The sequence below is a fragment of the Mus caroli genome, chromosome 1, assembly GCF_900094665.2.
Source record: "Mus caroli chromosome 1, CAROLI_EIJ_v1.1, whole genome shotgun sequence".
In the NCBI taxonomy this organism is placed as follows: domain Eukaryota; kingdom Metazoa; phylum Chordata; class Mammalia; order Rodentia; family Muridae; genus Mus; species Mus caroli.
Genome location: NC_034570.1, coordinates 123,308,690 through 123,333,373, shown reverse-complemented (window position 1 = coordinate 123,333,373; position 24,684 = coordinate 123,308,690). Strand labels below are relative to the sequence as shown.

The following is a 24,684-nucleotide window of genomic DNA, read 5'->3' as shown; positions in this document are numbered from 1 at the left end:
CCCTGTGTGTATTGATTCCATAGGATACCCCTGCCCCTGTGTGTACTGATTCCATAGGATACCTCTGCCCTGTGTGTACTGATTCCATAGGACACCCCTGCCCTGTGTGTATTGATGCTAAGAAGAGTCACTATTAAAAGACAGGCGACACCTTGCCACCTTCACGGTTACAGCTCTGAGCTGGAGGAGACAGCCAGCAAACACCTGAGATGGAAGCAGGACGTCTCTCCTCCCTCTCCTCCCTCACCTTTTGCCCCTCTACTCACCTGTTCTAAGTCCCAATAGCCGGGACCTTCCTCTTCTGAGTCATACAAGGAGAACTCAGCGTCCCCTGGAGCCTGAAGGGAAGGAAGCGGGTGCAGGATGAGCTCAGAGATCAGAGCATCAGTGGATGCACGGTGGCAGGAAGGGGGCAGGCTCTAGAGGACCCCATGTTTCCTCCTTTCCCATCTCTGGCCCTCCTCTGCCTCATGAAACAGCACAGCTAGAGGCAGACGTGCACAAGGCCTGCCCCCTTGTGAGCATCATAGGCAAGGAGGTGCAGATTGCTTGGCCTTGGGATTCCTTTTCTTTGGAGTTCTATAAAGGCAGAATATTCAAACTCCTTTTGCTGGCTTTCTCCTTCACTGCACTATTGTAAGGAGTGTGTATGCAGTGTGTGTGTGTGTGATTTATAATAGATAAGCAGAGAATGTATGCAATATAAATTATTTACAAATATTTAAAAAAGGGTGCGAGAGATGGCTCAGTAGGTAAAGGTACTTGTCACCAAGCTGAGGAACCCAAGTTTGATCCCCAGGACCCATATGGTAGGACAGGGATAGGTTGTCCTCTGGCCTCCACATGCATGACATGATGTGTTTGTCTATACACACATATATGCACATTAAATAAATGCAAAAGACTGAAACCATATATTACACTTAAAGTGTAATAATTGGATATCATTGGTGTAATGACAAATAACAAGGACTCTGAAGAGTCCCGTGGATACCCATGGGAAGAGATACAGTGACAAAGTGTGGAGCAGAAACTGAAGGAAAGGCCATTCGGGGACTGTCCCACCTGGGGATTGATCCCATATACAGTCACCAAATCCATACATTATTGTGGATGCCAACAAGTGCTTGCTGACAGGAGCCTGATATAGCTGTCTCCTGAGAGGCTTTGCCAGTGCCTGGCAAATACAGAAGTGGATGCTCACAGTCATTCATTAGACTGAGCACAGGGTCCCCAATGGAGGAGCTAGAGAAAGGACCCAAGGAGCTGAAGGGGATTGCAGGCCCCTAGGAGGAACAACAATATGAAATAACCAGTAACCCCAGAGTTCCCAGGGATTAAATCACCAATCAAGAGTACATAAGGAGGGACTCAAGGTTTCAGTTGCATATGTGGCAGAGGATGGCCTTGTGGGACGTCAATGAGAGGAGACCTTGTGAAGGCTCTATGCCTCAGTGTAGGGAAATGCCAGGACAGGGAAGCGGGAATGGGTGGGTTAGTGAGCAGGGGGAGGGGGGATGGGATAAGGGGGTTTTCAGAGGGGAAACGAGGAAAGGGGATAACATTTGAAATGTAAGTAAAGAAAATATCTAATAATAAAAAGAGTCCCTGTGGACAAGGCTCACGAATTAGAAAGGTCCCTAGTTTTCCAGGACCTGCAGGTGAAGGGTGGCTAGGTCAGACTCTTCAGATTTCTGAAATTTTATACAGAATTATTTATGTCTTCCTCTCATACCACTCACTGAGCTAGTAAATTAAATGCTGAGAGGCTGAGACAAAACTCAGTTTCTCCATTCACCCTAGCTTGAAATTTCCAAGCCAGGGCACCCACCACCATTACCAAAAAAGTGAAGGTGGTGGGGGGCGAGACAGCATATATAAGTCGCAATCAATAACATCAAATCTTTATGTCAGATGCATAATTACCACTTAATCCTAAACAGAAACAAGCCTAGTGTGGCAGGCAATGGTTGGCGGTGCCATTCTATAGACAGGGACCCGAGATTCAAAAGAATGAGATGGCAGAATTGGTGTTGGAACTTAAACCATCTCCAGTTCTTTCTGATGTCCGTTTGTCCTCCTGCTTGTGAGAGCTGGAACCTAGGATTCTCTAGGCGTGAAGACTTACCCCGTGGAAGTTGCGGTCTGGGGTCTCTCTAGCATTTGCCTGGGCAAAGAGGACTGCATCGTGGATGCTGGGGAACACGTGACTGCGCTGTACACACCCATCTTCAAAGACACCTCCGTGGCTGATGTCATTGTACACCTGGGCTGTAAGGAGGCAGGTAACAGGAAAAGATAACTAACAGCCTTGGTGGATTGGAGTTGGTGGGAGGGGCTGGTGGGGGAAAGCAGACAATTGGCCCTGCAGTATCAGTTCTGGACGGCAGAGGGCAGTCTGAGCCCGACCATGCTGAACTCTCAATCCAGCGCAGAAGGAAGTGGTTGGATTTGAGATGTTGTTGCTTGTCAAGGAAAGGTTAATACATCCACGTGGAAATGGCTGCCAATTCCAGCCCGCAAGGCTCAGTCTTCCTCTTTCCTCAAACTTCCAACATGTGGCTGAGCCCTTACTCTGATCACATTCTGGAGATGGTTTTTTGGGGAGTGGTCACGGGGTAAGAGTTATGAATGTGCTCTTTATGGGACCCTTGAAGAGCCCTGCTGGGTGGCATCTGGATGTGTATGCATCCCTTTCGTATTTCTCTCGGGTCTCTGTGTGTTTTTTGCCCTTGGCATATGTGCAAATGCAGCGAGTGTCCTTTGCTCGGAGGCATGTCCTTGAGGCTGCTTAAAGCACCCTTTGGAGACAAGTCTCTGGGAAGTCAGGGCATGTGGGTTTTCTGTGCTAATACAGATCCATGAACCTTCTGATTTGGAAAGGATCCCAAGTTCAACCAGTTGACCCCCGCCCGATTTTTTTATGTATGGAAATGAACCCCAAGATGGAGAAAGTGATTGGCTGGCTAGGCTCGGCATACACACAAACTAGGGTGAGCAGAATATAATTCTATCTACTCTCAATGGAATGAACATACCCTGCCCACAGGATGCTCACCTGCTCACCCGTCCCCACTGCTTCCCTTTCCAGCCTCTGGTCCCCTAAATGCCCACCTGACCCCCAGTTTTCTTACCGTGGATGTTTACCAGGAAGATCTGGACTCCGATCTTCTCATAGGTGGAGCTTAGCTAGAGGAGTTGGGGAAGGGAGGGGAAGGAAATGGGAGAAAAGAAAGGAAAGGAATGTTTTGAGTGGGTCTTAAAAATGACTCACGAAACACACTTCAGAGGGGAAGCCAAACAGACAAGCAACTCTGAGGGCCCTGGCAGCCACAGGCATGAGTGGCAGAGAGCACCCTAGGTCTCTCTGGAGTGTTGGCCCAAGGCGCCTCTGAGGAGTGGGGCGGAAATGGGGCTCTGCCAGTGTGGCAGACACTTCAAGTTACCATGACCTGTTTTAAGGGCCAGACCTTTGCTTTCAGTGTTCAGAACCAAGGTTCCATGAGACAAGCTTTTAGTGAAGGTCTCCACCTCACTGTCCAACCTAGAGAAGTCAGTTGAGCCTCAACACCAGAGAAGGGCCCTCACTGTCCTGCCTGGTAGTGACACCAACTGCTTTGAGCCCCTCTGCTCTCCTCGATTGCCTCCACTGGGGCCTCTTTGAGGCTCGCTGTCAACCTGGCATTGGCAGGGCCACTGAAGAGTGATCAGAGTGACCCTTGTATTCTTGGCATCCTCAGGCTGCCTGCTCGACCTATGTGTTAGTACACAGCGGGTACTATGGTGTCTTCTCTCTTGGCTTCAGTAGTGAGTGTGGGCAGCAGGACCAATGGCCTCAGTCAGAGGACCCAAGGTGTGGTCTGGGACTGATAAGTTGATAAAGAATGCAGGATGGTCTTGGTGGGTGTACTGAAGCTCAGGGAACTCACTCCAATGCTTCAGTGTCCTCAACTTGCACTGAAGAGTGTGTCCACTCTGTTTGCATTGGGGGCAAGGAGCCCTAGGGTCTGGAACCTCCCTCAGCTGGTTCAAATGAGGGCCTGGAGGGAAATGGACAGGAGTTGTCCACACAAGCTCCTCCCACCCTACGGGGCCTCACCTTGGCTAGAGCTTTGATGCCCATCAAATCCACAAAGCTGACTCCACTCATGTCAAGGATGAGAGTGTGGAAGGTGACAAAGGGTGGCACGCTGGCTAGAGTGTCACTAGCCTCCTGGGGGGACCGAGTGGAGGCGGGCAGCTCACATGCAGCAGCTGTGGAGGCGTCTGGACTGAAGGTGATGTAGGATATGTGAGCCTCAGCCGCAGGAGCTTGGTTGTTGTTGGGGTCAGTAGAGGGAGCACTTTCAAAGTCCTGTTGGAGTTCCTGTAGAGAGACCGTCTGTGGGTGGAAAGGGGGGGCAGTCAGGACCTTGGCACTGAACGCCAAGCAGAGGCAGGAGGGCAATGTCCCAGCTTGGTGGTGAATACGGGCTTCTCCTAAAGCCTCTTCCTATGGAGGCCTGCAGGCTTGTCTCTCCCAACCCAAGTGGCAAGAACCTGAAGAAGAAGCCTGAAGCCTTGGCTGCTCTGCTCAAGAGTAAACAGAGAGAGAGAGAGAGAGAGAGAGAGAGAGAGAGAGAGAGAGAGAGAACAAGGGAGAGAGAGAGAGAACAAGGGAGAGAGAGAGAAAGAGAACAAGGGAGAGAATAAGAGAGAGAATGAGAGCAGGGCTCCCATTGCATTTGCCCATGTCTGCCTGCTTCTCCTATACTTCTATTCTCACACAGCCTGGCCACCTAGAAAATTCCCACTGAAGATGGGGTGCACTGGTACCCAGGAGCTGACAGCCTTCCCCTAGAAGAGTGACCATCAGTGTTCCCAGCAAGTGCTCCCAGAGACTTCCTGCCTCCCTCTCACGGTGCTGCAGGCTTGGAGTCAGGGTCAAGTTAAGAATGGGCCTAGAGCTGGTCCAGGCCACAGTTCACCTTGGTTTTCATGAAGAGGGACTTTCTCTGCTGTGTGGGTATCGCCATCCTCTTCTCCTGCTTCCGGAGATATTTCTGCTTGGCGAGTAATACTTTCTGGGGGTCCATACCTGTCTGTGGGGAGAGGACCAACAGCAATCTCGACCTGTACCTCTGTGGGATGGCCTGCCCTTGGCGCCTAGCCCCTCTCTGCTTCCATCTTCTGGTCACTCTCTCTTCAGCCCTTCTGGTCAGCAAGGACGGAGGCTTACCTTGGCAATGACTTTTTGCCTGAAGATCTCTGAGTTGGCAAAGTAGAGAGGGGAGCAGTAAGTGACAATCTTAACTCCCGCAATTTCCTGGGCCTGTGACAGAGAGACTGAGCTCAGGTCACAGAGCTCAGTGAGGAGGGGACAGAGTGACGGAGGGAGGTTCTAAGCTTGAATCACGTACCCTGTTGTAGGTCTTGGGGTTCACATAGATGTCCGTGTCCATGACCTGGGCCAGTGTGGAGCCATTTCGACTAGAGGAAGAAGAGGAGGGAGGGGAGCATGGATGGATGCTCACACGGTAGAGCCATGCTAGTGCTGGATCAGAACTCCTGCTCTTTGCTTTTTTTAAAAATATTTATTTATTTATTTTATGTATATGAGTCCACTGTACTGTCTCCAGACACCCTAGAAGAGGGCATCAGATCTCATTACAGATGGTTGCAAGCCACCACGTGGGTGCTGAGAACTGAACTCAGAACCTCTGGAAGAACAGCCGGTGCTCTTAACCTCTGAGCCATCTCTACTTCTCTGGGACTCCTGCTCTTCTGTAGGCTTGTTAGTCTTTCTGCCCTGGTCTGATGTCTGTGGCTGGTCTACCACTAGGCATGTTTTGAAGTGGCCCCCAGGCTAGGCTCAGGGGAGAAGGAAGAAGAGACCTTAGGTGCGAAGCCAGTAAGTCCCTGGTTCTGAGTTTACAGGAAGGCAAGGTTTCTCCAACACTCAGCGCCATTGTTGCCCACTCAGCTCCTCTGTGGCAGCCTCGCCTGCGCTGATGGCTTCTTTTGGAAGAAGAGCACAGAGCCCATCCTCTAACCTAGTGTTCCCCGGGGTAGGGTCCCATTTGAGCTGAGGTTCTCAGTGTTTCTAGAGGGGTGGTGGGTTTCACTCACTCTTTCCTGTCTGCTTCTGCTCATCCTCGGTCCTCTGAAACCATGCTGGTTTGCTCTGAGGTTTTAGGGTACAGAAATTAGGTAGCTTAGTCTATGCCCACTGTCCTGGCTGGGCTATGTTCTTCTGAGGTCTGGTAGCATGTCCCTGTGCTGGGCCCAGAAGGCAGAATGTACAGTGTGCTATGTATGCTAAGTCTTGGCATGGGAGACCCCTTGCAGACTGGTCCAGCAACCCCATACTGTGCCTGGGAGGGATGGGGTTGTCACTTACAACTGGGTCTGGAAGATCACAACCAGGATGGAGAAGGCTACACCCACTGCGACACCGTAGGGCAGGCTCAGGAAGAACGAGGAGAGGAAGCTCACCACCCAGACACACTGTGAGGAGAAGGATGTCAAAGGCAGCCTGGGGTGAAAAACTGCCTCTTTCAGGAAGTCCTCAGGATTAGTCAAGGTCCTGGTCGCCCTGCCCAGCTCAGATCTCTTCTTCTGCTCTGGCTTAATTTATGCAGTGAGTCACGTACTGGTGCTTTGTTTTGTTTGCCTGCTTCTCTTACACCAAGTGCAGCTCATGACCTTTTTTCCCCTCCAGAGCCAATGATTGGATACAGGGCCTCATATACCAGACAAGTACCCTACCATTGAGCTCCACCCCCTACCTTGGTCTAGTTTTAAAAATAGAAATCTAGCCTTCTATTTTAATAGAATACAGAAGTGTGAGCAGAGAGGGCACATGAGCAGAGTAAGACGAGCGTGCCCCCGGGTCAGGTGCACCCAGGTTCAAAGCCAGGAGAGCCAGTTTCCTAGTCCACACAAGGGAAAATGAAGTCCACTCTGCAAGAAGACCGGGGTGGGTGTCAGAGAGTCACTGGTCCTAGACTTGCAGTGTGTTATGGATGTGAGCTCTCTTCCTATCTAACAGCGAGGTGTCCATGCTTTGATAGGAACTCAGCTCCTGAACAGAAATTGTGGGGCAGGTCTCCTGGTCGGGTGCGCTCTCCCTTACGGGCCTTCAGGGAGCTTCTAAATGGCTCTAAAGCTGTGCTTCTCAACCTTCCGAATCTGTAACCCTTTAATACAGTTCCTCAGGTTATGGTGACCTCCAACCATAAAATTAGTTTGTTGCTACTTTAAAACTATAATTTTGCTACTGATATCATCTGATGTATATAGTGTATGATGATGATACATTAATGACACATTAATGATACACATGATGATAATCATAATGTAACTATTTGATATACGGGATATCTAATATGTGACCTCTGTGAAAGGACCGCTGGATTCCCAACAGGGGTCATTACCCACAGGTTGAGACTTGCTGTTAAAGGGGGTCAGTCTCTGTGGGGAATTTCTGTAGAAGCCCACTGATTTCTGTAGAAGTCACATGACAGCATCACATGGCTACAAGGGACTACGGCCAAAGCCAGGAGATGGATGCCAGGTGGTAAAAGCCGATCCTTGGGAATTAGCTGGGAATTAGAGCATTTAGTTTCTTCCTGTCTCCTCCACTCACTGGGAATCCCCAAAGGGACCACACATTTTCTAACTTTAAAGACTTCCTTCCCTCCATGGTGCAGGCAAGCCTCTGCCTTCTAGAGGCAGGACAGCCCAGGAGTCTGGAGCCCAGCGGGGAGTTTCCAGCTAGACCCTGGCACTTGCTTCCTCCACCGCTTCTGCTGTTCTGAGCCTGATTTTTGTCATCCTCACTCGTGTTTATGGGCTATGGTGGGTGGGCTAAGGTAGAAACAGGACAGCATTGTCACAATGCAGGAACTTTTATCAGTCCTGCCTGTGAAGGCACAGCTGCAGTATGAAGTCACACTCGAAGGATGTTTACGTAGTATGGTGCGTTCCCATTGTGATTTAGTTAACCTCAGAGCCAGTATATAATGCAGAGCACAAGTTCATCTCACAAACAAAGGAGGAAGTAGAACCCTAGAGAAGCCTAGAAACTTGCTCAGGCGCCTGGTCTTTATGCTCTAAGCTTTTTTTTTTTTTTTCTTCCCTCACAGAATGATCATTTTTTAACTGGAGGGGGCACAGTAAATTATAAAAGTCGTAGATACTAAGTTTTGTTGATGACGCATGTAACCCAGACCACATGCCGTTTGCAAGTATGAACCCATCTTCTTCATAAGCCATCCCAAAGTGGAGAGAGCACGCGTCTACTTCAGAGGTGCGGAAGCTGAGGGCCAGGGAAGTGAAAGAATTTGCTATTGGCTACAGAGCCAGGGAGTGGTTGAACAAAGAGTGCCTCTCTCCACAGCTTGGCTTCTCAAGCCCTGGGGACTGGGGAACAGCAGGCTAGAGCTGCAGGTTACAAGAGGGCAGGACCCCCCCCCCCAACACACACACACACATGCACACACTTACACAGTCTAGCTTACTCTTCCTCCAGAGGTAGTAGGGGTCAGTGAGCTGCTTCAGGGAGTTCTTGAGATTGACAGCGATCAGGGCACCTAGCACAGCCTGGAGAAGCAGAACATTGCTACATGTCATTTGAGATATCCCCATCACCCTGGCCTTCCTACACACGCCTGACCCTGGAGTCTGGCAGGGCAAGGCAAAAGTTCCAGAATTCTTTCCCCAAATTTCTTCTCAGTCTCAGGATTGGAAAGTGTAGCCTCTTGAGCCATACACTTCGTTCTGGGCCCAGTTTTACATTTCTCCTCTCCTTGCATCCTTGAATGGCTCACACCTTAACATCTTTGTGAGAGGCTCCGAGGGTGCCCTGAAATACCAGATACCTTGCCCACTATTCTCCTGCCTAGGAATAAAACTCCCAGAAAGCTGGAGGTTGAAATCAGTAACACACAGTGAAGTCAGTCCTACCCAGCAGCCGTCTCACCGACAAGCCAGACAGTCAGCTTCAGTCTCCCCCTCACCCATACAATGGAGGGATAAAATTTACATAATTTACTTCGAAGGATAACTAACGGAAACCAAATGTGACAGTGATGGCCAACCAAGCGCTACTCCCACTCATAGGGATTGTTTTGCTGCAGGCTGTCACTGTTCCCCCAGTCTCCCCTCTCAGTTGGGCTCTTACCTTGGGGAGAGGATACAGATAGGATCCCAGGACCAGCATGGTGACCATGACCACCAGAGACACACACAAGCTGGCCACCTAGTCAGGGAAAGAGCTGGGATGAGTGGGTTTGTGGGCCTTGTGACTTGGCTGCTTCCCAGCTGATCATTGGGTAGAATGGAAGCTAGCTAGGTAAGGCTGGCATGCCCATGGCCCCTGAACTTCTCAGGGACAGTTTACTCTGTTTTCTCTCCTACCCCTATCCCTGAGACAAAGCTCACCTGGGACTTCCCTCCAGCCCCATCCACAGCCAGTGTGACCGAGAGAGCGCAGCAAATGACATGGATCTTGAAAAAGGAGCCGAAGAAGTTGCTACAGCCCAGGGCAATCATCTCCTGTGGAGAGATAGCAGGGTTGGTTGGTAGGGAGTGGGGCTGACCTGTAGTCAGTCAGCTGTGTGAGGAGGGCCAGGGGCCTACGGTTAGGAAGGGCCAGTAATGCCGTACAACCATAAGCACTCAAAAGGTTAGCCTCATGGCTCGGGAGATGGTTCAGCAGGTAAAATATTCCGCATGGGCATGAGGACCTGGGTTCAGACCTCCAGCTCCTATGTGAAAAAGTTAAACATGGGATCCCAGTGCTGAGGAGGCTGAGACAGGAGGATTCCCAGAGCTTATGGGTTAGACAATGTAGCTTAGTCAGTGAGCTCTAGTTCAGTGAGGGACTCTGTCCCTCCCTCCCCCGAAAAGGTTGGAAAGTGAGAGAGGAAGACATTAAATGGTATCCTCTGGCCTCCATAGGTAGCACACACATACATGTATATGAATGCATATATATGTGCATATACATGTGTGTGCTCATGAACATGTAAGCTTTCTCCTAAGACTCCCCACACATAAAAGAAAGAGAGAAAGGAAGAAAAAAGAAAGAGAGAGAGAGAGAGAGAGAGAGGAAGGAAGGAAGGAAGGAAGGAAAGAAAGAAAGAAAGAAAGAAAGAAAGAAAGAAAGAAAGAAAGAAAGAAAGAAAGAAAGGAAGGAAGGAAGAAATAAAGAATTTAAAAATAAGGGGTCAACCTCTTAGGTCTAATTCCCTATCCCTTACTGCTTCACATCAGGACAGAGTCCCAAGACATCTTCTTCTCTCCTCTGGGAGGGGCTGGGGCACCTCCTATATGCCAGGCAGGGACTCTACCACTGAGCCATACCCCCAACCTCCTTAGCTGTCATTAATAGGATTCTGTGGGCCCGTACCCCTGAGCCCTGCCAGGGGCAGCTGGAGATACCTGGTTAGAATCCACATCATAGCCATGCTTGCTGGCCAGGGTCCGGCCCATAGCCAGATTGATGACATAGCCCACAATTGCCAGGGAGAAGGCTGTGCCCACCATGTCCTTCCACTGCGAAACCATCGGTGCCACCGGAGTGGGAAACCTGCCAAGGATCCAAAAGAGGCAGGGCCCAAGGGTATGAGAAGGAGGGGAGCTGAGCTCCCTCCATATGCCAGGGTCTTACTTGTATGGCCTGTACCATGTGATCTCGATCGTAATCAGAGGGCTGGTTCTATTGCTCTTGATTTTTAAAGAAGGAAGCCAGGGCTTAAGAGACCTAACTTCTCCCAGTCAATAAGCCGTCAGATGGGAAGGCTTCATTGTGCTCAGATCCTGAACTCTTTGTACATACTAGTTTTCAGACCTATAGACCTCTGGGGCTGTGAGGTGTTGCCTCCTCCCTCCCCTCTTCCAGCTCTGTGGGGCAAGCTTTGCCCTGGTCTTCCTGGGTCCAGCATGCATGCTTAAAGAATTTAGTTGATCTCAGTAGCTACCTCTCTGCATGGATAAAGAATGTGCATTACAGCAAAGTGAAAAGCCGGTGATGGGTGGACCAGAGAGAGACTGTATTCAGTACACAAAACTTATGGGGACTGGGGAAGGTTGTCTCCTTTAAGACCCACTTTCCATAAAATGGTCAGTCTGGGCTGGTTATGTGGCTTTTCTGAGTCAGGGCCATATAGTTTCTAATGAACGTTAGAGCTGCTCATTCGCTCCCCGGCTCAGGTGGAGAATGAGGTGCAGTTGACCGCTGATGATCTGGACTCACCCTTGTCGGATCTCCCCCACAATCTGCATGTGGTATTTTTTTGGCATCTTGCAGCTCCCAGAGATAGCGGTTGCAACTACCACCTGTAAATCCCAAAGTGAAGAACGGATATTGGCTCTTACTTAGGGCTAGGTCTGAGCTCTTTCTTATATCTTTTCCCAGATCCCACTGTCTTAGGGGAGTGTGTGTATGAGATAGATAGCCCCAGGAGTCACATGGTGGGGGGTCACATAGTGGCCATAGAACACACTCACATGAGACTTCTGGTCCCGCTGGCTGCCAGTGGAATGGGCAGAGGGATGGACAAGGGCTCTTTTGCTCACATCCCTCCTCCCATCCTGACCCCATCCCCAGGCAGGAGGGCTCCTCACCACAATCATCTCTGTAGGGATGGGGAAGTGGATCTTGTGCATGTACCGAGCGTTGAGTTCCTTCACCAGCACCAGGAAGACACCGCTGACCAGGGCAAAGATGAGCGAGGCGATGTTGGTGTGGGGGAGGTTTTTGCAAATGTCTATGAAGGTCTAGGGGAGAGAGCATCACAAGCTCTCATCCTTTCTTCCCATACTGCCCTGCCCTTGGGTGCCTGGCCCAGGGGAGAGATGCCGCTGGAGACATACAAAGGCAGAACACAACCCTGGCTGTGAATACCATCCCATCTCCAACTACCCTCTCCCACAGGGTACATCAGGAGCGAATGCTAAGATAGCATCCTTTCTTATATTTATTCACGTGTGTGTGTGTCTAAGTAGATGGTGCATGTGTGTGCAGGTGCCTGGGGAGGCCAGAAGAGTGTCAGATTGCCTAGAGCTACAGTTATAAGGGGTTAAGATCCACCTGATGTGGGAGCTGGGGACTTGAAGATGACGTATTTTCTTTTCCTTATCAAGAGTTTAAGCTAAAAAAGCAGGATTTCCCAGGTAAAGGAGTTGAGACATTGGAATGGGGGTCTCCTTTTCTGCAGGGATTGACCACAGAGAGCCCCAGTGAGTGTACGAGAATCTGTGTTAGACCCCTTTCCCACAAGGAGAACCCCTTGGGTTCCTCTCTACAATGGCCCAGGCAGCTAAGGATGTGAACTCTGCTCCCACCCTGCCCCTCCCTGGAGGGTGTCTCTAGACTCACAAAGACGATGGAGCCGGGGCCTGTATAGGAGGGGATGGTCAGACCAAAGATGTACTTGAGCACAGAGATGAGAATCTGCAGGCCAGCGGCTGTCATGAAGCCCCGGATAAAAGACTCCGAGAGGTAGATGGCAACAAAGCCAAACTGCATGCAGCCCAAGGCCATCTGGAAGGAGGAAAGTGACAGGCCATGATGGGTCATCTGCTCCAATGCTTGCCTGACACACAGCCCAGCTTAGAGCCTCATGTAACTCAGAGACAGTAGGGACTCAGGGAGAAGAGGCTCCTGCAGCCTTTCCCTGCCACTCACTATGAGCTGGGTGCCTGCCACCAGACCAAGGTCCCCTCAGTACATAGCCTCTCTGTCACTTCACTAAGTTGGCTTCAATTTCTTCATCTTAAAATAAATGCAGTCCTCCTCCAGTGCCACCTGTTGCCCAACCAAAACTCAAGAGTCACACCGCCTTCCCTCTCACACGCGGCTCACCACAAGCTAATGCTCTTGGCAAAATGTTTCTTCCTTCCACCCCCCATCTCCTTCTCCACAGCCACCACTCTGTCCTTCCTGCCAGGGTCTCTGCAGAATTCCTGCCTTGGGTTTACCTACCTACCATCTTTCTGTAACTGATAGGACCCAAGTTGCTTCCTCAGGGACAGACCACTGACTTTATATTGGGCCCCTGCCTGCCTTTCTAACTTCCTCTGACCTACTGCCCTTGAACCACACTGAACTCCTTGCTGTCCCCTTCCTGGTCAGGCTGCATCGTCTTGGGCCTCCGTGCTCTTTGGTGTAGTTCCCTCTGCCTGGTGCAGCCTTTGTGCCTGTTCATTTAGGCACCGATGAACTTCTGCTCATCTCTGCTTTCTCAGGTCAAATGTCCCCTCCTCTCTGAGGACTTTCCTAGACCCCCATAACCACTTGTTCATGGCTCTGCTGTGCCTCTTATCTCACCATAGCACACAAATTTATCTATTGACAAGGTCACTTCCTCTGTCCCGCTTGGAGCCACTTGTGAACTGGGCTTTTTTTTTTTTTTTTAAACTTATCTTTGTATCCTCAGGGCTTAGCTCAATTCCTGGCAGAGCAAAGCAACCAGAAAACATTAGGTGAGTGATGAGTGAGTGACCGGTCCTCTCTGGAATGGCTGTGAACTTGCACATGGCCACACTACATTTTTTTCATCAACACCAGAGGAACCTCTTGTACTTCTGGTTAGATGGTTGGCTGATGCAGTGTTCCTGAGCCTGGGACTGGGGCAGAGGAGGCTGCGGAGGCAGGAGGGATGCTGGCAGAGATCAGAGTTTCTCTAAGGGGCATCTGAAAGGTTCTAGGTAGACTTTATGATCAAGATAGCTCCATCAAATAAACGGAGGTCGGTGGGTGGTGGGGATGCTAAGCTATTTTTAAGGTCCTTTTTGGCCCTAGCATGGGGAGGACAGCAGAGCTCTAAATCAGCTTTAACAGCACACTGTGGGGTTTGAGGTAGCATTAAGGTGGTCTGCCACCTTCTCCGGTGAGGTCATTGGTAGGGACTACGAGGCTCACCTGGATGACAGCAGTCAGGCAGGCAAGTGTCGCAGACACATGCAGCCTTTCTGCCTCCATGGCTGCTGTGTCCACGTAGGTCTCATTGGTGATGTTGTTGAAGATCTGGAATTTTGACTCTGGGGCCAGCTGCAGACAGATGTTACCCACCAGGATGCTGATAACGGCAAAGGTACCTGTGTTGAAGTCAGAAGTTTGCAGTGTGCCCATGGAAATGATCAAGGGGTCCAGCCCAGAAACATGTGCCAGCTTATTTGAATGGCTCCCTACACTGGTCTCTGCCAGCAGCTGTCTCTAAGCTGCCACAGACACACTTCCCCAGATCGTACACATCCTTGTTAACATTATCTCATTGGATACCAACTCAAATGCAAGCAACAGATCCTGGACCAGAAACTAGCCCCATGTCCAGGGTCTTTTGCTCCATCTCACTAACCACTAGACAACTCCAAATATCCCTGCTGAGAGCAGCCATTTCTCGAATCCATTTGGCTGCAGAGCATATGGTATATCTTGTTCTGTCACACTTTGCCCTCCATCCTGAGGGGGAGATGGAACAGGCTGTGCTGAGAGCTCACATGGGTAAAGTGATTTCTCCAAGGTCATTGAGGACCTAGGATGGATGCAGCAACTGTCCTTTCAGGTAGGATTAACATCAATTCCAAGAGAATGGAGGTGGAAACTGAGCCTCCTTCATCATGCCCTGAGTCTTTGGGGTCCAAGTCATTGCACTTGCCAGAAGGGAGAGACCTTACCTGGCACCATCTGGTGAATACCTCCTAAGAAGAAATAGGTCAGGAGGGGGAAAAAGGAGGAGTAGAGACCGTTGACAGCAGGAAGGTTGGCCAGCAATGCAAATGCCATGCCTGCAGGAGGCAAAAAAAAAAAAAAAAAAAAAAAAAGAGTGAGGCTTAGCTCTGGAGAGCATCTGGTTCCCAGGGGTAGGGGGTGGAGATGGGGAAAGGACAGGAGGGAGTGGCCAGCTAGGCCTGGCTGAGGGTACTCTCACCTTGTGGCACCTGGATACACCCTCCACTGAGTCCACCCAGCAAGTCGGGGATGATGTAGTCTTTGATCTTGTACTTAGGGAGCCAGGAAAGCACAGGCAACAGCCCAAACACAATGGCTTTGAACTTGGCCGAGGAGCACCTGCAGGAGAGGAGGGCAGGTTGCAGAGAGAGGCTAACACGCCTGTCATTCGGTTCACCCAATCTCAGTGCAGTCAGTATCCCGAGTGCACATCTTGTGCTGCAGGATATCCAGGAGGGAAAGCTGTGTTTTAAACTGGAGAGTCCCCAGCAACACACCCTGGGCGTCAATGCTGGCTCCCCGATTGGGAACCTACGAGGCTTGTCTGCAAACTGTTGATTTTATGGTAGTTCAGCCTTGTTGAGGTGTCAGGTCCTTTTCTCTTTAAATTTCTCAGAATCAGGCAAACTCTGTTGTCCCCATGAAGTGCACGCTGCCAACCTGGTTTCCTCTACCTTTGGTGAATCTAGCATGGGCGTTCACCCCTGGCAAAGCATCAGAGTGAAAAGATGGGAGAGCCATTCCTTGGCCAACAGGGTAAGGAGTATCGATCTCTTCTCTGTTTGTGGAACACCCTGAGATCCTTTCAGGGAAACTCACGAGTAGCCGGAAGGAACAAGGGCTTACAAACCCAAGGGTGACAGCCGGTGGATTGATGACTTGGGGTGGGGGGTAGGTTGCTTTTCTTCTCTCGGGTGAGGGAAAGGCAAAGGCTCTGGGTCCCTCCGGTGACTCACGGTCTGATTAGGCTTCCTTTCCTGCCCCGCACCAATCTTTACTCGTTGCTGTTGCTCAACAATGGTTTCCCTGACACTGGGGCCCTGGATGTCACCCAAGACTGAAACCAACACAGTCAATGCTTTGTATCCTGGAAAGTATAGGCAGATTTTTTTTTCCCTGTCCCGATTAAATATTCTGTAGAACGGCATCTGCAGCAGCCCCTGTCAGCTCAGCCTCTTCTGTGGCTTGTGGTGCTTCTTGCAGCCAAGACATGGTGAACAGTTTGATGCATACTGAAAGCCTTGTGCCAGGAGGTGACAGTCCTGCAGGCGCTCTGTCAGGGTGGCTTATGGCAGAGAAAACTGGACTCACCGGTAGACAGTTGGCTGGAAAGGAATACAACTCACATGCCCAGCCTTCTCGCACCCCTGCCATATGTCAGGTAAAGCAACCTGAAGTCTGAAGGAGGTGCTGGAAAGAGATGCCAGACAACTTATACAGAAGCCTCAGAGGGCAGGACAGAATTGGAGGGAGGGATTAGCTCTCTAGACATTCATTCATTCATGCATGCATTCATTCAACCAGTATTTATTGGAGCACTACCTGTGTGTAAGACACTGTTCAAGGCTCTTGTGCCAACGTCATGGGTAATGTTAGTTTCTGCCTCTCTATGGTTTTAATGATCCCTAAACTTCAGGAATACATCAGATCCTCCATCCCTCCAGCATGCAAACAACTTAAATGTGATCTCATATGACACAGAGACTGGCTGAGCCCATCTGTCTGGGGAGCATAGTTTTGGGGACAGGGCTCAGACACTGGGCACACAGCTCTTGAGTGTCACTGAGCAGAGGTGGAGCCTCCCAGGAGAGGCAGGGCTGAACTAAGATTTTTAGTAAAGACTCCAGTGGGTGATTCCCCGGCCTCAACCAGTTCCACCTGTGGCTCCACTTCAGCTGCTGCCAGTGACCTCAATCCAAGTAACTGAATCAGCTGTTTCCCCAAGGGAGCGAGGGAATGTGAGGCTTGCCAGAAGTCTGAGGACGGGGAGGATGGAGCCTGTGGCCCAGGGTTCTGGGATATGTGTATGGGCCACTGTGTACAGCCTTTTCCTTTGGGTGGGTTGCACAACCCACCACCAGAGCCCAGGGACCTGAGAGTGGGAAGACCCTGAAGGCTAGTGAGGTCCCTTTCAGTACAGCCTAGGAATTTAGGGCCTCCTCTAGGAATTCTTTGAACCAGATGGAAGAAGAGCTATGCAAGAGAGAATGAGGCATGGGAAGATGGTGCCTCGGGTACCCTTTGACACACAAGACATGGGGCACGGAGGAGAAGCTCATATGCCCATTTCCACTCCATGTTGTAGTACATCCAACCACAGGTCATTTGAGGACCCAAGAGAGGTGTGGGAGGACTAGGACTTCAGGGAACCCAGGGCAGGGGTAAAGACACCCTACAACATTCTGAAACAGCTAGCAATTCTTGTTCCCCTCTCCATCCTCCCTAAGGGTCTAATCTTCAGGGTTCAGAATCTTCCCTCCCCCAGGGCTTTCCTAACCCCTTGGTTAGGGGGCTGGTCCAGGAGCCACATTACCTGAAAGTGTTGCGAAGCTTCTCTCCCACGGGGTAGGCACGGTCCTTCTTCTCAAACTCATCATCGAAGAGGGAGAGGGAGTATGCAGCTCTGTCTACCACGTAGCGGGGCCTGGGCTGGTTCATGTCTGGGACATTGACAAGCTTTGGGAGAAGCAGAGTGTGGAAAGGTGAGGGGCATCCCTTCTCAGTGCCAGCTGGGGCCTCCTCTCTCTGGTCCTCACTGCAACAGAGATTTATTCCCGTCTTCCCGCCCCTATTCAGCAAGGTGCCTCCCTTCCTCTGTCAAGTCTTTCCGCCAGACTCACTTCTTTCGACGGCCTTCCTTCTCAGGTACTGATGATACACACACTCGCCCTGGCTGTTTTGCTTGGCACCCAGCACGTGGCTGGCACTCCACACCTGTGACATCACTGTCACTCCCGCTGAACACCAGGCAGAGAGAAGGTGGGAGTACAAGGACAAAAGTCACAGCTGGTTTCCAATATGTTAATCCTATTCCCCTCAGCCCAGGATGGCTCCACAGACTGCTTCTTGCCCCCAGGCCTCTGTTTCCCTGCCAGAAGGGCCCATATCATTCATCCAGTTAGCTTAGAACAAATGGGACAACAGTCTGCCTAGAGGCAGGGGGATGGCCAACGTGACCTCAGGAGGACCTCTGTTGGATAAGACTGTCTGCCCACGACTTCACCAACAGGTTTCCCCAGGAAGGACAATGGTGTGCTTGGGGAAGTCTGCATGGTCGGCTTTGGCTCTCTCCCACAGCTTCCTGTGCCCAGCCTCTCCCCCACCCTTGTGTATGGGTACTTCTCTCCTCCTCACTCTTTGCGCAATTTCACTGATGTTCCAGGAGCTGAGCAGGGCAGATCTTGGTGCCAAGGGCCCTTGGGGCCCAGAGGAGTTCCCTGTGAGAATTGTTAAATCTGTGTGGAGGCCCTCAGGGGAGGAGGTAGACGCGGTGGTTTGAGGGAGGCCCCCCACTTGAGAGGATAGTGTTGAAGATGTGTAACCCCAGAGGGACCCACCCTGCCAGACTTTCTAGGTGAAGGCCTCACGGAGTGGATTAGTGCGTTTGCCTTTATGGAAGAGAATACCAGAAAGAGCTGAAAATCCAGAGACTGGTTCTGGCTATGTTGGAAAGAAGAAAGGAAGGGGTGGCATTGCGTCTCTGAGCCTCCAGCCCCTCATCAGCACAGTGAGGTGGGCTCCTTACTTCACAGGGACATACGTGTGATGGTCAAGAAGGAATTAAGAAAAAGGAGTAGAGGGACAACAACATGAGTGTCTTGGTTAAGGAAGTTGTGTTCCAATTGATTGGTGTACCCAACCTTTTGGTCTGTGGGCAGAGAAAGCCTTCCTTTGGAACATCCAGGTTGGACTGTTAGTGAAACCCCACGATGATACCCACCAGAGGGTAAGGTGGGTGGATGAACCTACCCACAGAGCCCCTGCCCAGCTCCTTGCCTGGTATTTAGTACCTAGCAAATGCTTGTTGAGTGAATCAACCAATGGAGTTTTGGAGGAGACCTGGGCAGAAATGAGTAAGGGCCGTGGTATGTGAGACGTGTAGTGGGAGAAACTCGGATGTGGTTTCAAGAAAACATCCTAAGCTTTAGAGTGACCTGGGTTCACAGGTGTAGCTTCTTCATCCCATAAGTGGGGATAATAACAGTTGTAGTGAGGATTAAGCGAGCTCATGTGTGACACTCATGTGTTTCCTAGGTTCCCAGCAGGTGGCAATGGCAGTGATTATTATTATTAAGATGGGAGGATGCTTTCTTCCTTGTGGGACATGATTCTCCAGCATCCAGTCTTCATGCTCCATGGAGCACCATGACTTCATTCTTCCTCCCAACTTCCCTGGGGGTCTGCCAGGAGCTGGCTTTCTAGCTGGCTTGCTTGGCAGGCTCACTGGGAGCCGGGGGTGAGGAGTCTGATGCCCCAGAAGAACCCATAGTGCCAGGCCTGGCTTCAGGGATGCTTGCAGTGTGCGGAGTGTGTCCCAGACCACCGAATGGACCAAACGAACTGGCCAAATGTTTCAAGGTGCGCTGACTGACAAAAAGCAGAGCCACTTAGAAGAATGGGAGGAGATCTTGCTCCTGTGCCAGCCTGTAGGATGCAGTGGGCTGAAGGGTTGTCCCAGGCCATTTTAAAGGCTCCCTATTCTGCTAGCACACTTTGAGACTGGGCTATCCCATGCTACTATTCCAGATGCCTGTTTGCTCTGTCACTCCTTTCCTGCCACTCGTCTCCATTCCCCAGCCTCCACATTCGGTTTGTTCACCAGTCTATTGCTACTTCCTTCTTTTTTTTTTTTTCTTTTTCTTTTCCTGCTGGTGCATTGACTTGGCCCTGCCCCCACCCTCCCGAAAGCAACATTCTTAGGTGACTTCTTGGCCACCAGCTCTCCTCTTCCACGCAGTACTTATGTCCTGCTCGGAAGCCCCAGTCATCATTTCTGGGAGGACCAAGCCCAGGCTCCTCTCTTTGGCCTTGTGTTGGGTGATCCGGTTAGCTGGTTCCTCTGCCCATGCAGGCAGGTTGTTCACTCCAGACAGGCTTGGGTCTCTCTCCAGAGTTCCTCCTCACCCCAGGTGCTCTGACTCATTGCTGCCTGTCCTTGAGACCGGCTCGAATTCCTCCCCAACCCCTATCCAGAGACCTTTCCCACTCCCCCTGCCGAGGGTGACTACTCTTCCTCTGGGTTCTCCTTCACGGCTACTCTGTAGGTACTGAAGTGGGCTTCTGCCATTCCTGGCTGCCTGTCCAGGAAAATGAGGGAGGAAAGGGACAGGGTTGCCAGCCCTTTAGAAGGCACTGGGTGGGTGACTCAGCATGGTCTCTGCCTCTCTGGGCAAGGCTTCCCTGCAGCCTGAACTCTGGGAGTCCCCAGTGACACAGGCTAACAGAAGGAAAAAGTCCCTTTGCATTTGGTAACTCCAGCCTGCCACTTTCCCGTATCCTCCTTTCCTATTCCAGGACCAGGTTGTTGCAGGGAACCAGGGCTTTCCACAAACCTGTTTATAAAAAGGAGAAACCAGCAGGTGGACCAAGTCAGGGCTTTCTGGCTAGAAGGGGACTTGAGGATGGTGCTGGCTGGAATGAAGGAACTGAGTCATGAAGAACTGCAGATCTGTGTGAACTAGGCCTCTGCTGACTACTCAAATGCTTATGAAGGAAGAGGCTACTGGACTCCCAGGGACAACACTGACCCGGGCTCTCTGATGAGCTCTGCTCAGACAAGACTTCCAGGTTCTGTTTCTCATCTTGAGGACTCTGCCTACGTTCTGCCTCCTACCCTGGCCCCAGCTGGTCCAGCAAGGTGGCAGGCAGAGTCGCTAGTGAAGGCTCAGGGGCATCCCTGGCTCCTGAAGAAGAGGCACCTTCCTCATACTTTCTGTTTTCAGATAGGGCTGGGCATAGCAGGGAGAGTCCCTTCAATCTCAGCCAACCCTTCAGGCCTTGGAAGGGAAAAGGGTGTGAGATCACGGTGAGGAAACCTCAACCTTTTGTAGTAGGGCTTGAGGGGGGTCCTCAGAGTGCTAAGAGAGCCTTCTGATGTTGGGTTGGGTGGGGAGGTGAGAGAGTTTTCAGAAGGCTGGAGGGATGGCTTCAGGGTTCAGAACAGTTGCAGAGGACTGGAGCTCAATTCCCAGCGTCCACATGGTGGCTTACACCCATCCCTAACGCCAGTTCCAGGGAATCTGACAGCCTCTTCTGACTCCGTAGGCACCACACACACAACAAAAGGGAGCAAGATTGAAAGAGGAATCAGAGATGAGATGAATTGATCCCTAGTTAAACACACAGCCCTGATGGGTCAAGTGTTCTGCGGCTGTCGGTCATCGTTGTGTATTGAGCCCTGCCCTATCACGGTGTGAGCCCCTCCACTGGAGGGATTTCAGGTGCTGTGTGACAGTACTGAGGAACAGGAAGGTGACTCTCACTGTGGATAAAAAAGGGAGGGCATCCTGAAGAGCTAGAGGTGGGCTCTTTAGGACTTAAGAGGGTTGGAGAGAGAGAGAGAGAGAGAGAGAGAGAGAGAGAGAGAGAGAGAGAGAGAGAGAGATGGTTACACAGACAATTCCTAAACCTGGGCTGGGGAAGGAATGAGATCAGCCTGGCATTGGAGGAATCTAGGGATCTTGTACAGCTGAGGAGCTGGAGAAAGTGACAGATGGACTCTGTGGGGACCCCCTCAAACAAGCTCCTACAAAGGAAAGCTCACTGGGCCCCCTCCCTAGGCCAACCTAGATCTGTGAATCCTCTTAGAAATGCTTGAGGGGTTGAGCTCAACGTGATGCCCAAGGGAATGAGCTGGGGTGCTGGGTCCAGGGAAGCAGTCAATCCTGGCCATTTGTTTTTATCATGACTGTGCCTGGAAGACTCCCTTCCTAGCTAGGCAGCTCACTTGTCTTTCTGTGCCTTCCCCTTTCCTACTTATGCCTATGTTCCAGTCACTGGCCCTCACACTCTAGACGTCTGAGTCTTTTCTGTAGGAGGAGGGGCATTGGGGAACAGAAAGGTGAGCACCTGCCCCTGGATTTCTGTCATGTCTGGAGGTGACCCTGTCACTGGAGCCCAGAGTGACTTCCTTCCTAAGCCCTGGCTGAGGGAAGGGTGCCTCGGGATTGTTCCTTGACACACCTTGCCACGCACTGGGGCAGACCTAGCTTGGCAGATTCCTTATCACAGGACTCTATCTGTCGGATGGCTATGTTCTGGGGAGAGGAGAGGTCACCTTGAGGTTCCCTGGGCTCCGAGGACTTGTTCCTTGCCTTCTTCGTCAGGGGTAACTATCCCGAGAAAGGCAGCCTCTGTCTGGCTAGAGTGGGGACATCAGCTGGTGACAGGAGATCCTGGCTGGAGACTGAGGTCCTGGCAGGCAGAAGGAGGCTGTAGGAGCCTGTGCGTCCCTAAGGCATTTTGAAATGTTCTCTCTTTCAATTGTTTCTGGTGCAAATCTGTAGTCCCTTTCTAACCCCAGGCTGATGCCCTCCTCTCTGTTGTGGAGGAGGATGTCCCCAAGGCAAATGTTGACTCTGTGGATGCTCTGGGACTGCATCCTTTAAAGGGGACTCCCTGTTGGGTGGGAGTCTCAAGTCTCCATTCTGTATCTCCAGGCCCACCCACCCTGCTGCTTTCCCTGTTGAGAACAGATGACCTAGGGCTAAGTTCCAGTAGAGGCCGTAAGGTGAGACACTGAACAGAGTCTAACAGTGAGACCTGTACAAGGTCACAAGGTCCCTAGAAGGACATGGAATAAGATTCTTAGAAGTTCCTGAAGAGACCAGTGATCCCCGAGAATATAGGTCAAAACCGAAGACAGCACTGAGTGAAGTCTGACCTCCCCTGGAGGATTATATCTTTCAAGTCATGACCACGTCACCCTCCATGATTTGGCTCACATCCAGCTGGTCTCCATTCCTTTAGCAAACCTCTAGAGGTCATTTTGTATAGTTTGAGACATTCTCACTAAATTCAGATTATATGTCACTCTGCTGGAAGCCCCTGAGCACTAAGAGATAAAGGCCTTTGCATCAGGATTTCCTAGAGTGAGCCTCAGGGCAGGTCAGACCCCGGGAGGGGCCAGAAAGCCTGGTGGAGTAGCAGAGATGGTTCTGGTATGTGCTGGTCTTCATGCTGCCCAAGCAAGCTCTGGCCAGGTTCTGAGAGCCTGCTGGGGGCAGCAGGGGCTCTGGGGGAGGATCATCTTTGAGTAAAAACACTAAGGGAGAAAAATCCTCTCCCTGTCTGCCCTATTTCAGGGTGGGGAAGGCTTTGCTACTTTAAGGGGCCCATCCTTAAAGCTGGTCTTTTCCAGGCATTCTCACCTAACAGGCCTAAGCTCAACTGAATAGTTGGTGTTGGGCGAAAACAAATTTGCTTGGCCCAGCCTGGAGAACCTCTGGGCTGTTTTCCAGAAGTAGAGACACTGCCCAAGGATGCCTTGGGACCTCTTAGAACTGTGGGCTGGGAGGCTCAGGATTTGGGCGCCTGTGAGTCTGGCTCCTCACCAGTGTACTCCTTCTGATGCTGCACCATGAAACACTCTAAGCCCATGGAGCCCGTCCCTAACTTGCCTTCAGCTCCTTATCTTCCTCTCCAGTTACCTCTTTTAGCTTCATGGAAGCAACAGGGACCAAATAGGAGTCCACAGAGCTCATGCAGAATACCCCGAACTGGGGAAATAAGCGAGGGAAGGAAAGGGTGTAGAGACAGAAGGACGGGGACACAGCCACTTCGAGATGCACCAAGAGCTAGCTAGCTCTCTGCTTCCAGGACTTGAAAAGAAGTAGAAAGTGGAGGGAGCTGCTTAAGAAACCCGGGTGGCTCAGAGAGGTTCAAGCTCCATTCCTTTTCCTGGAAGGCCCTGTTTGCCTGACTCTGACTGGGTGTCATTGAGCTCCTCCAACAGAGACCATTCTGTGTATTCTTCCAGTGAAACTCACCCTAGCAGCTGAGGTCTTTATGGTGCGCTCCACAAGGACTGGAGGGCTGCTCATAGGATCTGGCTCAGAACGTCCTTCCCATGTGTACTCAGGTTCCTAAGCCCCCACCCCGTCATCTCTCTTCTGGAGGTACCCCTGGGGCCTGCTCTCTTCCCTGGATAACCCCCAGCCCTTGGGTGGGTTGGGCTGGGTAGGGCTTACCTCTGGGTGAGCAGAGCCGGCTGGGCAGGGCTGCAGGTGTGTCTGGGCAGCGGGCAGCAGAGAGGTGTTCCTGAGGTGTGTGAAAGGGCTCTGCTCAAATAATCCAGGGAGGCGTTTATAAATAACTTCACCTCAGGGCCGCGGGTGAGCCCCGGCTTCTGATTGGCTCGGAGGGGAAGTGGTTTTGAACACTACACCAGAGCTAAGCCTAAGGAGATAGGAAAAGGAGATAAGGGGGGGAAAGGTCCCAAATGAACAGCCCTTTTTTTGTTTTACCTGGGGAGCAGGGCTGTTTGATGGGAGCTTGGCACTTCCTAAATCCACCCGAAGACAATAGGTCACATTCAGCAGGGCCACTACCCCACAGACTCCCCCAAGGCAGTCGGCAGAGGAGGGGGCAGCAGGCAGATTCCTCTCTGAGCCTGCTGTCCTGCTACTTATGGGGCTGGGGGTCAAGCCACACAGCCTTTTGGACAATGGACACCATTGAAGCCACCTGAGGGGTTGGGCTCTGTGGCTCTTGCTTTGAAGGTTGGGGATCTAGAGGTGAGGGACAGTGGACCTCTGAGCACCCTGGGAAAGGGCATGAATGGTGTCTGGAGGCCCCGAGGGCCTTGAAATACTCAGAGCTGAGGTGGAGACTTGCTTTCCAGCTCCATCCCCAACCTTAAATCATTGTGAAGACTGTCCCTGTGCAGTGCTCAGAACTATCAGAGATGCCATGAGTCTCAGAAACACTATAGTAAAGAAGCTTAAGAAACTGGACCTACAGCAAAT

General features: G+C 51.3%; 1 protein-coding gene across 1 annotated transcript in view; it reads right to left on the bottom strand.

Annotated features, from left to right (window-relative positions):
• The window catches only part of Slc26a9 (solute carrier family 26 member 9), a 27,037-nt gene extending 3,044 nt beyond the window's left edge, over positions 1-23,993 (bottom strand). The window contains exons 1-20 of the mRNA XM_021169361.1: positions 23,908-23,993; positions 17,253-17,395; positions 14,919-15,058; positions 14,665-14,775; positions 13,910-14,085; positions 12,365-12,529; positions 11,611-11,763; positions 11,240-11,322; positions 10,426-10,573; positions 9,424-9,537; positions 9,164-9,241; positions 8,488-8,583; positions 6,380-6,486; positions 5,400-5,469; positions 5,219-5,311; positions 4,968-5,081; positions 4,100-4,381; positions 3,135-3,189; positions 2,129-2,271; positions 267-338 (exon numbers count right to left, since the gene is read on the bottom strand). Coding sequence (XP_021025020.1) covers positions 267-338; positions 2,129-2,271; positions 3,135-3,189; positions 4,100-4,381; positions 4,968-5,081; positions 5,219-5,311; positions 5,400-5,469; positions 6,380-6,486; positions 8,488-8,583; positions 9,164-9,241; positions 9,424-9,537; positions 10,426-10,573; positions 11,240-11,322; positions 11,611-11,763; positions 12,365-12,529; positions 13,910-14,085; positions 14,665-14,775; positions 14,919-15,058; positions 17,253-17,377 — 2,325 coding nt within the window. The 5' untranslated portion in view covers positions 17,378-17,395; positions 23,908-23,993. The remainder of the gene's footprint in view (positions 1-266; positions 339-2,128; positions 2,272-3,134; positions 3,190-4,099; positions 4,382-4,967; positions 5,082-5,218; positions 5,312-5,399; positions 5,470-6,379; positions 6,487-8,487; positions 8,584-9,163; positions 9,242-9,423; positions 9,538-10,425; positions 10,574-11,239; positions 11,323-11,610; positions 11,764-12,364; positions 12,530-13,909; positions 14,086-14,664; positions 14,776-14,918; positions 15,059-17,252; positions 17,396-23,907) is intronic.
• Positions 23,994-24,684: the final 691 nt, after the last annotated feature.